The 14,564-nt window shown below is 40.6% G+C and overlaps 4 protein-coding genes across 12 annotated transcripts; 3 read left to right on the top strand and 1 right to left on the bottom strand.

Moving 5' to 3' along the window:
* Positions 1-258: 258 nt before the first annotated feature.
* AT5G01790 (uncharacterized protein) lies at positions 259-1,494 on the top strand. The gene has a single exon (NM_120257.5). It carries the CDS (start codon positions 488-490, stop codon positions 1,112-1,114), a length of 627 nt encoding a protein of 208 aa, NP_195799.2. The 5' UTR covers positions 259-487; the 3' UTR covers positions 1,115-1,494.
* Positions 1,495-1,891: 397 nt separating this feature from the next.
* On the top strand, positions 1,892-4,073 carry AT5G01780 (2-oxoglutarate-dependent dioxygenase family protein). 5 transcript variants are annotated; one of them, NM_001203273.2, is made up of 4 exons: positions 1,892-2,170; positions 2,446-3,030; positions 3,104-3,442; positions 3,531-4,073. In NM_001203273.2, exons 1-4 carry the CDS (start codon positions 2,042-2,044, stop codon positions 3,804-3,806), a joined length of 1,329 nt encoding a protein of 442 aa, NP_001190202.1. In that variant the 5' UTR covers positions 1,892-2,041; the 3' UTR covers positions 3,807-4,073. The 5 variants fall into 5 exon arrangements, with proteins under 5 accessions (NP_001190202.1, NP_001332590.1, NP_001332591.1 ...); NM_001342622.1 differs by having other exon boundaries at positions 2,317-3,030; NM_120256.2 differs by having other exon boundaries at positions 1,986-2,170; positions 2,611-3,030; positions 3,531-3,904.
* Positions 4,074-4,155: 82 nt separating this feature from the next.
* Positions 4,156-12,496, top strand: RAPTOR2 (regulatory-associated protein of TOR 2 (RAPTOR2)). Of its 5 annotated transcripts, none has more exons than NM_001342618.1 (23): positions 4,156-4,676; positions 4,752-4,854; positions 4,946-5,031; positions 5,111-5,269; positions 5,352-5,468; positions 5,559-5,707; positions 6,204-6,358; positions 6,490-6,634; positions 6,715-6,793; positions 6,887-6,988; positions 7,207-7,290; positions 7,394-7,504; positions 7,822-8,175; positions 8,275-8,455; positions 8,696-9,262; positions 9,369-9,686; positions 9,779-9,905; positions 10,219-10,343; positions 10,443-10,588; positions 10,684-10,785; positions 10,934-11,019; positions 11,129-11,210; positions 11,291-12,496. In NM_001342618.1, exons 1-23 carry the CDS (start codon positions 4,398-4,400, stop codon positions 11,630-11,632), a joined length of 3,999 nt encoding a protein of 1,332 aa, NP_001330424.1. In that variant the 5' UTR covers positions 4,156-4,397; the 3' UTR covers positions 11,633-12,496. The 5 variants fall into 5 exon arrangements, with proteins under 5 accessions (NP_001330424.1, NP_001330425.1, NP_001330427.1 ...); NM_001342619.1 differs by having other exon boundaries at positions 4,187-4,676; positions 7,822-8,141; positions 8,244-8,455; NM_001342620.1 differs by having other exon boundaries at positions 4,187-4,676; positions 5,568-5,707; positions 11,291-11,867.
* On the bottom strand, positions 11,867-14,484 carry AT5G01760 (ENTH/VHS/GAT family protein). The gene is made up of 9 exons (NM_120254.3): positions 14,258-14,484; positions 14,093-14,171; positions 13,898-13,996; positions 13,665-13,778; positions 13,426-13,589; positions 13,252-13,333; positions 13,073-13,158; positions 12,705-12,971; positions 11,867-12,620 (listed from the first exon to the last, which is right to left on the bottom strand). The coding sequence occupies exons 1-9, from the start codon at positions 14,416-14,418 to the stop codon at positions 12,044-12,046; spliced, it is 1,629 nt and encodes a 542-aa protein (NP_195796.2). The 5' UTR covers positions 14,419-14,484; the 3' UTR covers positions 11,867-12,043.
* Between the last annotated feature and the right edge of the window lie 80 nt (positions 14,485-14,564).

Below are 14,564 nucleotides of genomic sequence, written 5' to 3'. Positions count from 1 at the left end.
CTTAATAAAATCTACTCATCAATGACATGTTTGTGTTGAAGTTATGTATATGTTGGCTTGTAATGTAAATATTCTCATGGATGAATCGTTAATTGCTATATACATGTGATACAAATATCTTGCCTTGAGTATGACGTATTTAGATCTCCTCATTATTCATATGTGAGTGTTTTCTTTTGTACCCGGTAGCATTACTTAGTGTTCAAGGGTCTAATAAGTTGTGATGACTTTATATATCCATCGAGTGGTTATTGCCTTTGTAGGATTGGACCAACACACTTCGAGATGTATCTTTATAAGTTCTAACTATGAGAGCTAATTAACCGCACTATTGAAACTATTATTTCACTATCATTAATTATTACATTTTGCTTTTAATATATAGTTTCTATAGACACCAAAGCCAAACAAATAAGCCCAAAAGTAAAAACCGTACCAAAGACACCAGGCACCCATATATACATGATAGATTGACTCCATATGTCTCATGCACACATCTCTCCCTCTCTTTCCTTCCCTCTCTCTCTCTCACTCTCCCAAGACAATAATGCCAAACGCGGGATCTGAGCGGGCAGCTTCACTCTCACTGAAAAAGCAAGACACCGCCACCTTCTCCGGTAAGCTACCGTCGACCAAACAACGTTTTTCGTCGGTATCAGCTGCTTGTCCTTCCTTTAGAATCTACTACTACGACGGAGCCGCCGGTGCCGTCCCTTTCGAATGGGAATCTCATCCAGGCACACCCAAACACCCCTCCTCTGAGCTACCTACTCTGCCACCTCTCACTCCTCCGCCGTCTCATTTCTCTTTCTCCGGCGACCAAATCCGCCGCCGTTCCAAAAAGTCCACCAAGAAAATCCTCGCACTAATCCCGACAAGGCTCTTCTGGCTATCGGGCGATCACAATGGTAAGGCTAAGAAACTGTCGGCTTCATCACCACCATCTCTGTCGGAGAGAGTGTTGATCGACGAAAATGAGTACGATCTGTTCAAGTTTCAAACAGAAAGGAATGTCATGCGAAGATTTTCATCCTTCGACTCTTCTGCTGACTACCCAATTCAGAGATCACAATCCACTTCCTGCTTCGGAATCCGCAGATGTTTCCTCTGCTAATTCCGCTGCAAAATTTGGAAAATAAAACGTTGAAATTTTATAAAATGTTTTTCATATATTAGTTTATTTTGTGTTCCATCGTCTTATTATTATAATATTTAATCAGTTTGTGTCGGTAATGCAACTCCGAATCATATAATACGTTTACCTTTTTGTTAAATAAGAGCAATGAACAGTTACAAGAGTTACGTAAATTGATCAGAAGATTATTATAGTAACTGTCGCATTCACTTTGGTTTAAAGTGCATGACTAAAACTTTGATAATTTAAGTATAGCTTTTGGCAAGTGTGTCTTTTTGTATATGGATGGTTCCGTGTAAAAATGTAACTGTGAGTTTGAACAAGCCTTCTTTGGTGTTAATTTAGCTGTCTTCCAAGCAAAGGAAATTAATGAATGGGGTTTGGTGGTTGGTTTCTTCTTAATTGATTTTTTGTCGAATATGATTGGTTTTCTACAACCTCCTCACACTCGAAATAGCAGAATCATTTGGTCCATTTTTAAAAGATAAAATCTACACATCTTTCTTTCTTCTATATTACCTGGTAGGTTTTAGAGTCAAGATTTTAATTTACCTTTTTCCTGTTAGATGTAACAATACGTTTGAATACTGACATAAACTAAGATTTGACACTAAAGTATGTTGAGTTAATAAGTTAAGGAAGGTGTCGGCGGCTACCATTCGAGCGTGTTCATCACCCGCCTGTCGTGCGCGTAGAAAACTCATTTCGCTCCCACAAATTAATGTGGAAGACCCTTGCTATCTATGTTACGAGGCCCATGGGCCCATGTAATTAAAATAGTGTAATTTGAAATTACTGATGTGTTCTCGGGAAGATCAATATATAATTAGAAAGAAGGCTCTGCGCCGACGGCGTAGAAGACGATGCGTCTCTTGTCGTCGCCGATAAATCGAGGCTTCTTCGACTATGTTGAACTCTATCCATCGCTCGTTTCATCTTACTTCCCGCCACCAGATCGTCCTTCGGCTGTGCTCTCCGTCGGCGAGTAGGACGATAATGAGTTCTTCTCCTCACTCTCCGATCCCAAAGACGCATGTGAGTGATCGTTTTCGCATTCTCTAGACTATTATCTTTCAACCTAGTTTCGCTGATTTTGAACCATTTTTACTATGCCGCTGATCGCATGAATTTGATTGGAAAAAAATGCTCTCATGCTTTCATAGTTTATATTCAATTTCCAGTGGCATACCATATCAAGTACTGTTGTTTAGAGATTATGAACTCTCCATTGGCTCCCAGTGATTTTCCTATGATCAAAGCATAATCGTGGCGGTATCTAAAGGACACGTTATGTTAATTCTGTTAAGCAGACTGCATCGCTTGACTCACTTAATGATTATGAAGAGCAATTTCCACCACTTACTGGTGGCTCTAAGACGAAGAAGTTTTATCTTGGTTCTACCAATCCTTCTACTCCATGTCAAAGTTCACAGCTTCAAAACTGGACAAGCGGTAAGGATGCTTTGTCTTTGCAGAGGAATTTGGGATGTAAGAATAGGAGGAGGAGACGGGCTTCACGGTTTTTACATGAAGAATCCAATGGGACAACTTTTGAGGTTGGCGCTGGTATTGGCTCTCCAACAAGTATGGTTCATTTTGATTCTACCAACCCTTCTTCTTCTAGTAAAAGTTCACAATCTCAAAATTTGAAAATCCGCAAGGTTAGGAATCACAGGAATTCTGGATTCAAGAGTAGGGATCAAAGTCCTCAGAGGATAAAGGATCCTCCGCCTTTCGACATATGTTCTTCAGTCCTCGAAAGAAATGATACAAGTATAAAAGATTGGATTTTGGCGGATGAAACAAACAGAGAAACTGTTGAAGTTAGTAATAAACACAAAGTTATAAGGCCTGGAATGGTGCTTCTTAAAGACTTCCTTACGCCTGATATACAGGTAAAAAACTGTGAAAATGATCACATAATCCACATATTTCTCTAGTAAAGTAAAGAGTTGTACATGCTTATAGGTTGACATTGTGAAAACATGCCGAGAACTTGGTGTTAAGCCCACAGGATTTTACCAACCGGGGTATAGTGTTGGTTCAAAGCTTCATCTGCAAATGATGTGCCTTGGGCGAAACTGGGATCCTCAGACTAAATACAGGAAAAACACTGACATTGATAGTAAAGCACCAGAGATCCCTGTCACATTTAATGTCTTGGTAGAAAAGGCGATCCGAGAGGCACATGCTCTCATAGATAGAGAATCAGGAACAGAAGATGCGGAGAGGATACTTCCAGTGATGTCACCAGACATTTGCATAGTCAATTTCTACTCAGAAACTGGAAGACTTGGTCTCCATCAGGTGTTGTGCAGTTTGACTTTAAACCTCTTTGAAGGGTTCTCTTGACACTAATAATGCGTTGTTTTGTATTGGCGTATAACTATGGCAGGACCGTGACGAAAGCGAAGAGAGTATAGCAAGAGGGTTGCCGATAGTGTCCTTCTCCATAGGTGATTCTGCAGAGTTCTTGTACGGAGAGAAGAGAGACGTAGAAGAAGCTCAAGGAGTGATATTAGAATCAGGAGATGTGTTAATATTCGGGGGAGAATCGCGAATGATCTTCCATGGCGTCAAGTCAATCATACCAAACTCAGCTCCCATGTCTCTACTCAACGAGTCCAAGCTCCGAACAGGACGTCTCAATCTTACTTTTAGGCATTTCTAATCATCTTTCAATTTTATCAAATATATAAAGAATTATTGAAAAAATAAGTAAACCCTAAATTTGAAGAATTTCTCTTTATTAATTTTAAAAATACATAAAAATCCAAAATCTCAAAATAAAATGAAAAGAAATCGTTGAATAATTTTGCTGTAATTTAGGTGAAATAAAAATATAGATGTGCAACATTATTTTCCTTAAATTTATGTATATTGAAAAAGAAACAAATTTTGTTGATTTCCCAGGTGGTATATATTACTATCATTAATTAAAAAAAAAAAAAAAAAAGAGAAAAGAGAGAAGAGGAGACAAAACGCAACACACATTGACGACTTTCCGTTTCTTCATCTTCTTCTTCTTCTTCTTTTTTTTTTTTTTTTGCTGCTGACGACAAAATCCCAAAATTTGGCATTTCTCCACATTTCTCTCTTTGTGCACCACCATCTAACTCTTCATCTCCTCCGGTGTTCCTAGGGCTTCCGCTTCGCTCTTCTCCGTCCTTACCGGATTATCTCTTCGTCATCCGCTCATTCTCCCTGCAGTGCACAACAGTGGCTTTGCTGATTGAATTCGCTTTCTCATTGTTCAATTTGGATGGCATTAGGGGACTTGATGGTCTCCAGGCTCTCTCAATCTTCCGTTACTGTTGTCACCAATCACCTCTACGACGACGACGACAACTGCGCCTCCTCCGCTCACGATGATTCCCGTGTGTCCATCATCGCCTCTCCCAGAGTCGCAAGTAGCAGCTATGAGAACCTCTCCGCCGCCACAAGCATGGCATACTTGCCTCAGACTCTTGTGCTCTGTGACCTTAGACACGACGACGCATCCGACATCGTCCAACCCCCAAGATGGCGCCTTAAAGAGCGAGTTAGTTTCTCCTCCCAATCTATTTTGTTGCCACTAGATTGTGTACTCTTCTTGCTCACTCTTTTTCAATGGCAGATGAAAACAGGATGTGTTGCTCTAGTTATGTGTTTGCACATTACTGTTGATCCCCCTGATGTTATTAAGATTTCTCCCTGCGCAAGACTCGAATGCTGGATAGGTCCCAACTTTCACTTAACTCTCATCTTCTTCTTTTTTTATTTCAATGTTTCCCGCAATCATTTTTCCCTTCTTTTGTTTTGATCTCGCAGATCCTTTTTCTATGTTTCCCCCAAGAAGAGCTCTTGAGGCTATTGGCCAAAACTTGAGCATTCAGTACGAGAGATGGCTGGCTCGGGTGATTACTTCATTTCCAGCTCCTTCCTTTGTTGAATGTTTGGCTTCCTCTTCATTTGTATTCTATGTTTTATTTTCAGGCTCGATATAAAGTCGAATTGGATCCTACAAAGGACGATGTCAGGAAGCTCTGCTTGTCTTGCCGGAAATATGCAAAGACTGAGAGAGTTTTGTTTCACTATAACGGGCATGGTGTCCCTAAACCTACACCTAATGGTGAAATCTGGGTTTACAATAAGGTCAGTTTTCTTTCCTTTCTCTCTACATTGTCCATGTTCTTAGAAGTCTGTTATCAGCCACCTATTCATCTTGTGTGTGCAGAATTTTACGCAGTACATTCCCTTGCCAGTCAGCGAGCTTGATTCCTGGTTGAAAACACCCACCATTTACGTTTTTGACTGCTCTGCTGCTAGGGTGATCCTCAATGCCTTCGCCGAGGTAACAAATTACTCTTATTGTGTGGATACCTGCTGAGTTTTACAATTGGTGTTTCGTATGATGATCAAATTGTTTCACTCCTTACTATAGCTTCACGAGGGGGAATCTTCTGGACCCCCGAAGGACTGTATTCTACTGGCTGCTTGTGATGTACATGAGACACTTCCTCAGAGTGTTGAATTTCCAGCTGACGTTTTTACTTCTTGCCTCACAACACCTATTAATATCGCATTGAAATGGTAAATTTCTCTTCTAATCTCTGTCTTGTTTCAAGTACTTGGTGTCACCCTTCTTCTGTCTGAAACATGGTCTTTTTCCATCAAAAAAATTTAGTTGGATCAAGTTTTACTGCATATGTTTTTTTTTTTGAAGGTTGATTGATGCAGTAATTCCCAGAAAGTTGACTTAATTAGGATATATGGTTATTGTCAGCTGCCATACTAGTTTGCATAGGACACTTAGGATTACATATGGTTTGTCGTAATTATTTTGAATTTTAACGTTGGATGTGACTGGTTGAGAATGAGAACTAGTTCTACTTAGACTAATTGGGTCATCTTATTATCCTATTGATAGCCTTCTCCTCCCATGTTACTTATTGAAATGCACGCCTTCAGTTCTTTTGTATGTTTCCTATCATTTCTATTCTTCAGGTTATCTGCCTTTCATTTATGTTCATCCGGATCTGTGCAGTTTTGTTTAGCTTTCAGCTTTCACAGAGGCTTTTCTTTGCAGGTTCTGCAGACGTTCTCTTCTGAAAGAATTTATAGATGAATCACTTATTGATAGAATTCCCGGTCGCCAAAATGACCGTAAAACATTGTTAGGAGAGTTGAACTGGATCTTCACTGCAGTCACAGACACCATTGCCTGGAATGTGCTTCCACGCGGTACTTCCCAAACTTTCCCCCTAATGAATCAATGCAAAATTGTTGACAAAAAATAGTATCAAGACCAAACTCTCAAGTTTGACTTCTTGTTTGTTTTCTCCATTCCTCATGAAGTTAGTTTTACCCCACAGAACTTTTCCAGAGATTATTCAGACAGGACTTGTTGGTTGCTAGCCTTTTCCGAAATTTCTTACTAGCTGAGAGGATAATGCGGTCCGGAAATTGTACCCCAATATCACATCCTATGCTACCTCCTACGCATCAGCATCATATGTGGTATTGGACGTTATCCCTAGTTTGCATTTTGATGAATTGTGTGTCTGAGCTCTTTACCTCCGCTAATAGCTGTTTTCCAGGGATGCATGGGACATGGCTGCTGAAATCTGCCTTTCTCAGCTTCCTCAATTTTTTCTGGACCCAAATACGGAGTTTCAGGTTTGTTTTGTCCATTATTATATTTCCTTGTAATTGTATGATTTGGTATGATGTCTGTCTTGTTGATAATGCTTGTTACTCTCCTTTATCTAGCCAAGTTCATTTTTCACTGAGCAACTGACAGCTTTTGAGGTCTGGCTGGATCATGGATCTGAGCATAAGAAGCCACCAGAGCAGTTACCTATTGTTCTTCAGGTGCCACCTGAACCCTAAATTTACCCCTCCTGTGTTTTAAAAGAAGGCCCCTATCTTATGGTCCATGAGAAACTATTCATATCTATTTGTCATTCATCGACACTGCTTCTTTCTTATTGATGATCTAGGGAGCAATCACTGGCTTCATTCTTCCTCTTCCATCTAATATCTATATATATCCTACCATCTTAGCTTACTTGGAATCTGATTCGTATCAGGTCTTACTTAGCCAGTGCCATCGGTATCGTGCTCTGGTGCTTCTTGGAAGATTTCTTGATATGGGTCCTTGGGCTGTCGATTTGGTACCTCTAATGCCTTGAAGTCCTGTTTTTCCCTTGTTCTTAGACATTTCCTCTCCCATGTTATCTTGTGTGATGTCCTTACTTGATGTGAATATTTTTATAGGCCTTATCTGTTGGAATATATCCTTGCGTAGTGAAGCTGCTGCAAACAACAACTATTGAGCTACGGCAGATTCTTGTTTTCATATGGACAAAGATCCTAGCACTTGATAAGGTACATGCAGTTTCGTATGTCTCTGCTTGTTCGTTTCTTGTTATACCTCTGCTACTTCCTTTTGGGGATGCATTATTAACGTGACTCTGTTTTCTTCATGATGAGAAAGACCAAGATAAATGTTGTTCATATAATTATTCCTAAGATAAATTCTAAATGCCATAAAAATTGGGACTAACATTTCTATGGGCATCTTGCTCCTAATCTGTGGACATTGGGACATGTTCCTTATCTTTGTCGTTGTTCTATTGTGCTACTCGTTTTCATTCTTTGAATTTTGCTAACGTTTGAGAGATTTTTTTTTTTTTTTTATATAGTCCTGTCAAGTTGATCTTGTGAAGGACCGGGGCCACATATATTTCATTCGATTTTTAGATAGTTCTGATGCATTCCCAGAACAACGTGCTATGGCTGCGTTTATTTTGGCTGTTATTGTCGATGGCTACAAACGAGGCCAAGAATCATGTCTTGAAGCTAATTTAATTGCTGTTTGTCTGGGGCACCTCGAAGCAACCCAACTATGTGATCCACCGCCAGAACCATTGTTTCTACAATGGCTTTGTCTTTGTCTTGGAAAGTTGTGGGAGGACTATTTGGAGGCCCAGATAATGGGTAGGGAGGCAAATGCTTCTGAGAAGTTGATACCTCTGCTTTCCGAGGCCCAACCAGAGGTGGTGCTTCGCCAGAAGCTTAGCTAACTTATAAGATTTCAGTATTTGTTTTTGCTTTGAAATAGCAGTCTAATTGCTGGCCACACCAATCTCTTGCAGGTCAGGGCTGCTGCTGTTTTTGCCTTGGGTACCTTACTTGATGTTGGGTTTGACTCTGGTAAAGGTGTTTGTGATGAAGAATTTGATGATGATGAAAATATAGTTGAAGATATTATCATAAAAAGTCTCTTAGATGTAGTTTCAGATGGGAGCCCGCTTGTCCGAACAGAGGTTGCTGTAGGTATGCAAAACATGTTGACGTTTGATCATCATGCTTAATTGTAGCATTATTTGCATCATGTGTCATCAAGTTCAAAGGAAAAATAAACTACATGTTTAGTCGTATTATATGATCTCTAGTGTCTATATTAACTAAAATTAATAACCTTTTTAACTAATATCTCTTCCGCTTAGAAAGCTTGAAACTAATGCTTGGATTGTATATTCTGAATAGTCTCAACATGTTGTTATTGTCTCACAGCTCTCGCACGGTTTGCTTTTGGACACAAACAACATCTAAAGTCAGTTGCAGATTCATACTGGAAGCCCCAAAATTCTCTGCGAACTTCTCTCCCTTCAATGGCCAAGTTTCATGACTCTGGGACTTCAATAGTTGCTTCTTCAGACATGGGTTCTCTGACTAGAGCTAGCCCTGATAGCCAACCAGTGGCTCGTGAAGGAAGGATCTCAAGCAGCCTCCAAGAACCTTTTTCCGGGCTAATGCAAGGATCTCCATTAGCTGATGACTCCTCCTTGCATTCTGATGTTGGAATCATCCATGATGGTGTCAGCAATGGAGTTGTCCATCAGCCAAGACCGCTGGATAATGCTATCTATTCGCAGAGTGTTCTAGCTATGTTTACCTTAGCTAAAGATCCATCTCCACGTATTGCAAGCCTTGGGCGGCGTGTGCTTTCTGTTATTGGGATTGAACAAATTGTTGCGAAACCCTCCAAGTCCAATGGCCGACCAGGTGAAGCAGCATCAGCATCTCACACTCCTCTGGCTGGCCTAGTTCGCTCATCCTCTTGGTTTGACATGCATACAGGTAAGTTGGTTATGCAGTGTTTTTAAATCATCATTTGATGTGAATCTTGAAGTTTTTGTCCATTATAAACTTCTAAGTAACTTAACCATGAAATTTATGTTGACAGGCCACCTACCGTTAACATTTAGGACTCCTCCGGTAAGCCCTCCGCAAACAAGCTATTTAACTGGACTGAGGAGAGTTTGTTCGCTAGAGCTCCGACCTCATCTGCTGGGTTCTCCCGACTCTGGATTGGCTGATCCGATTTTAGGTGTAAGCGGGTCTGAACGGAGTTTGCTTCCACAATCAACTATCTACAACTGGAGCTGTGGTCACTTTTCCAAACCTCTTCTTGGCGGAGCAGATGCTAATGAAGAGATAGCAGCCCAAAGAGAAGAAAAAAAAAAGTTTTCGCTGGAGCATATTGCAAAATGCCAGCATTCATGTAAGTTATTTTTATCTGTGTATCTTTTGTCTTGTTCTATATCTATACTAGTTACTTGAACTGTATCACAACCTTCTTTTGTCATCGATCAGCAATAAGCGGGCTCAGCAATATTCCGATTGCTAATTGGGATACAAAGTTTGAAACGGGAACAAAGACGGCCCTCCTTCACCCTTTTTCTCCTATTGTAGTTGCTGCCGATGAGAATGAACGGATTAGGTATGCAAAAATTTCTTACCTTAACTAAAATTATAGACTTCAAACCAACAATATGTAATCCGGTTGGCGGTAGCCCTGTAAGGCCAAATACAAGCTAATTTTTTACACCAGGTATTTAGGTGCACGAAGTTGTAAAACCATTTCTAGATGACGACACATGTTGAATCAGTGCTATCTATTTAGTGCCATCATTTATAAAATGCTTTATCTTGAAATCCTCCATTCACTCAAATACCTCATCTAAAAACTGCTTTTTGACTTAATTGCCTCTGTTGGACACTTGGACTCTAAGTTTAGCTGTCTTTCCTGTCAGGGTGTGGAATTACGAGGAAGCAACTCTTCTTAATGGCTTTGACAATAACGATTTTCCTGACAAAGGAATTTCAAATCTCTGCCTTGTCAATGAACTTGATGACTCTCTGCTACTTGTTGCCTCTTGTAATGTTCCAACTCTTTCCAGAGCGTCTTTTGCAAGTTAGTTATTGATTGAGTATGGCTGTTAAAAGCTCTTACTTGTGGTTCTGAAATCTCATGTAGGCGATGGATCAGTCCGTATATGGAAAGACTACGCAACAAAGGGTAGACAAAAACTTGTCACAGGGTTTTCGTCAATCCAAGGTCAGAAGCCTGGTGCAAGTGGCCTGAACGCTGTCGTGGACTGGCAACAACAGTCAGGTTACCTGGTATATGGCCACTCCATTAACAACATGCTATCATTTTATATTTGGAGTTGTGAAACTTATCTACTTTGTATTTGACGCATTATTGGTGTCTACAGTATGTTTCTGGGGAATCGTTATCAATCATGGTTTGGGACCTGGATAAAGAACAGCTCGTCAAATCTATGCCCTTTGAATCCGGGTGCAGCGTCACAGCCCTTGTAAGCCAGCATATGCAAACTTGGATATCTGTGTTACAAATAGATACTATCTAGATCTTCTTTTCGTCTAAATGAAGACAGGATCTCAAGGACTAGTCGGATCTTGCTTGATGAGTCTCTTTATTTGTATGTGTGTGTTTATTTGCAGTCGGCTTCTCAAGTGCATGGGAGTCAACTTGCTGCTGGTTTTGCGGATGGATCTGTAAGACTCTACGACGTTCGCACACCTGACTTGTAAGTTACCTTAGAGAGCTTGTTTAATTCTCTCACCTTTGGATTTTAAACATAGTAACAAAGATTATTAGTTCAAGAGTAGAAGAAATCTCACTTCTCCAATGTATAGTCTTGTGTGCGCCACTCGGCCTCATCAGCGAGTAGAAAAAGTAGTTGGACTCAGCTTTCAGCCTGGACTCGATCCAGCAAAGGTTACACACCCAAATCTCTGATTCTCGCCAGTCAGTACAAAAGGCATTTAGTTACTCACTTGACATGTTTGTTGTCTCAGATTGTGAGCGCATCACAAGCAGGTGACATTCAGTTTCTGGATCTGAGAAGACCAAAGGAGACATACCTGACTATAGACGCGCATAGAGGATCACTGACAGCATTGGGTGTTCATAGACATGCTCCAATCATAGCGAGCGGGTCAGCAAAACAGCTAATAAAAGTGTTCAGCCTTAAAGGAGAGCAACTTGGGATCATAAAGTACCACACTTCCTTCATGGGCCAACAGATTGGCCCAGTCAGTTGCCTCGCCTTTCACCCTTACCAGATGTTGTTAGCCGCAGGGGCTGCTGGCTCCTTCGTCTCCTTATACACCCACCACAACACACAATTACCAAGATAGATCATGACAACTAGTAAGTTAATCAAATGCAAAGTGAATATGGAGTTGGGGTAAAATTAGGTGTTATTTATAGAATTGATTAACTAGCCTCCGATGAGAAGATCCAAGCAAAACTAATTGAGGAGGCTTTGCCAAATAGAATTTACGCATGTAAATGCTTTGTAAATAGTAGTCATTCTGTGTCAACTTCAACTATTTATTCCTTATCAAATATATTATGTTTCCAAAGATTTTTGCCTCACTTTGAAAGTCTTATTAGTTATCTTTGTCAATTTCTAATAGAATTTGAATGTCTTTTGGAAGTATTATATCCTAATTACAACATAGTTATTTGCTACTCCTAACGCCCCCATCTGTGTTCCGGAAAACGTTAAGATCTTCAAACAATTTGTATGGAGGAACATATGGCCTCTACGGCTGCCTGTCCACTGTAGCCGCAGTAGCAGCACCGGATGTGCCCGTGGCTCTAGCAGGAAATGAGTTTGAGACTTGCAAGTTTCTCTCAAAGACCATATTCTCATTGCCTCCTTGGCTCCAGAATGTTGTGTCATTACTGTTTACTTGGCCACCGCTCCATTGTGGCTGAGGATAACCGTATGAATACGGTTGTTGCTGCTGCAGAGGCCATGGCTGAAACTGAGGTCCTGATGGAGCAAACTGAGTCATTTTTGGGACTTGTGGTTCTTCTTGGGACTGTGCCCAGGGGACAACGTAGCTGTTCATAAGAATATTATCATCAGCAAAAAACGATGGGTGCTGCGTCTGCGGTTGCGTTTGTGGGGAGGGCAGAGCAGTTGTTGACAGAGTTAGGCTGAGAAGTTCAATAATATCCTGCTCTGACTTGGTGGTTGTTGTTGTTGTTGTGTCGAACAAAGCTAGATCTTTGCACTGTGTCTTGGCTTCTGCTTCTGCTGTTTTTTCATTGTCGTTGCCTAGAAGCAATGTTTCTTCTTCTTCATCGCTGTGTAGGGCATTTAATAGAGCATGCCTGCAAATTCGAGAATGTCGTCTATAAACTAGTTTGTGACTGGCAAGGTACTAGTGTGTTTGAGTTAGTGAGTGAATGGTTAACCTTTTGGCTAGCTGTATAAAGTCATCTTTAACATCCTCCACTTCATCTGTTTCACTTTCACTGCTCGATGATGATGAAGAAGACTCAGAGTCAGCAGACTCAAGAGCAGCAGCACCACAAGTCTTGAGGGAAGAGCTTGTCTCTCTTGGCTCTGGGGCCTGCAACAACAAAGGAAGAGAGACGCCAGAGGCAATAGCGTCGTGTCTAGCGAGCACTACCTGCAAAGAGTCATTCAGCTCGAGACCACGTGCCAGAACATCCTCGTCCCTGCAGGCAAGAAGAAGGCAGAACAGATGTCTTATTGGTAAGAAGAACAAGTAAAGCTGAAGAAGAAGAAGATGTAGTAGAGAAAGGTGGAGAAGACAGACGCAGTTGTAGTGAGCATCTGGATTAGTTTCTTCTGATTAGATCTGCACTGCTCTACTAGATCAACTATTAGCTCATCTTTTAAGGCCTGCATATGAAAAATGATATATTTTACCAAACCAGAGATATTATTAGAGAGATTTAAGTATTGTTGAAACAGAGTGATTAATTCCACACATACTGATTTATCAGAAGGATTAACGGCTTGAACCATGTCATTCACAAGATCCATCACATTTCTCATGGATTCAAGGCTTGATAAGCTGAAACAATCAATCAACAATGCAAGTAACTAAAAATAATTAAGGTTAGAAATGATTGGTTGTTTGCGAAAGAAAGAAAGAAAAAAGCTTACCTTAAGCTCTCAATTTCTGTAGCCATAGTTTCGTCAAGCCTTCTAAATGAGCCAATGGACATTAAATTCATAGAAGAAGAGGAAGAAGACTGTGTCACTGGAGGTGGTGGTTCAAGCATCAGGGGTGCTTCTTTCGAACGTTGTGGAAATTTCACACCACACCGCTGTGGATTCAAAAGGAATGAGCTAGAGGCTAATAATAATCTAAAGAAAGAAAAGAAAGTGGGTTATATATATACTTTAAGCTCTTGGTATGCCCAGTTGTAGTGAGGGTGTTTGCAAGCAACTCCACTGAATGCTTCATTCCATGTATCCAACAAAATCAAGAGTTTGTTCCTTACTTCAAAATCACCCTTTCACACACATTTTCAACACTCACACATATCAAGATTATTATTATTATATCCACAAACTAAAAAAGAGGGTGCCTTGGAGAAGTTAACAAGAGAGCTCAGGATAAAAGAAAAAGAACCTTTTTCCTGACAAGCTTAACCATATCTTCAAGAAGATGTTTCTCAGCGATATGAGAATGCACAAAGTCACCGCAGTTCTTCAGCATTGCCTCCAACAACTATAAGGAAACGAAGATAGTATTCGGAGTCAGCAGCTGCATGTAGTTATAACCGAGAGAAGACAGGTTGGTTAGGAAAAGAAAAAAAGAGTGTACCGTTAAAGTGAGTAATTGAACTCTAGAACTCTTGTGCTGCAATCTTCTCTTCACGGCTTTGATGGCATCTTTGCATTGCCTGCACAAAATTTCAACGTCAGGGTATTTATTGTGAGAACAACATAGGGATATCATCATGATAAGAAAGCAAGATCATTTATTTACCAGCGATTAGAATTGAGAGAATCGCAGATGGCGATGATGATGGTCCAATCAGGAGTGCGGAGAAGCTCGCTCGTGGCTTTGTCCACCGCCACTGTCACTGACGATAGCCTCAACGAAGGAGAAGCAGAGGAGGAGGAGGAAGAAGCACAAGAAGGCCTCATCTCTACAGAAATTCTCGTCGAAAATGCCTTTATTCCACAAGGCGAGTCTAATTAAATTTTATCCCGCCATATATATACATTACATACACAGAGGAGGAGAGATATATTTTTTAAAAAATCAGCTTTCCGACAAATTCGTGCGTCCG

Source organism: Arabidopsis thaliana, chromosome 5 (genome assembly GCF_000001735.4).
Source record: "Arabidopsis thaliana chromosome 5, partial sequence".
Classification (NCBI taxonomy): Eukaryota; Viridiplantae; Streptophyta; class Magnoliopsida; order Brassicales; family Brassicaceae; genus Arabidopsis; species Arabidopsis thaliana.
Note: the sequence above shows the minus strand (reverse complement) of the source record. Positions and strands in the feature narration are given on the sequence as shown.

Excerpts from the sequence above, each read along its gene's own strand:
- AT5G01790 (NM_120257.5), top strand. The coding sequence starts at position 488 with ATGCACACATCTCTCCCTCTCTTTCCTTCCCTCTCTCTCTCTCACTCT.
- RAPTOR2 (NM_120255.3), top strand. The coding sequence starts at position 4,398 with ATGGCATTAGGGGACTTGATGGTCTCCAGGCTCTCTCAATCTTCCGTT. Across the intron at positions 5,270-5,351 it reads AAATCTGGGTTTACAATAAG|AATTTTACGCAGTACATTCC; the intron begins GTCAGTTTTCTT and ends TTGTGTGTGCAG. Across the intron at positions 11,020-11,128 it reads GACGTTCGCACACCTGACTT|TCTTGTGTGCGCCACTCGGC; the intron begins GTAAGTTACCTT and ends TCCAATGTATAG.
- AT5G01760 (NM_120254.3), bottom strand. The coding sequence starts at position 14,418 with ATGAGGCCTTCTTGTGCTTCTTCCTCCTCCTCCTCTGCTTCTCCTTCG. Across the intron at positions 13,997-14,092 it reads TTCAATTACTCACTTTAACG|TTGTTGGAGGCAATGCTGAA; the intron begins GTACACTCTTTT and ends GTTTCCTTATAG. Across the intron at positions 12,972-13,072 it reads CAGATGCTCACTACAACTGC|GGACGAGGATGTTCTGGCAC; the intron begins GTCTGTCTTCTC and ends TCTTGCCTGCAG.
- AT5G01780 (NM_001203273.2), top strand. The coding sequence starts at position 2,042 with ATGTTGAACTCTATCCATCGCTCGTTTCATCTTACTTCCCGCCACCAG. Across the intron at positions 3,031-3,103 it reads TCCTTACGCCTGATATACAG|GTTGACATTGTGAAAACATG; the intron begins GTAAAAAACTGT and ends ACATGCTTATAG. Across the intron at positions 3,443-3,530 it reads GAAGACTTGGTCTCCATCAG|GACCGTGACGAAAGCGAAGA; the intron begins GTGTTGTGCAGT and ends TAACTATGGCAG.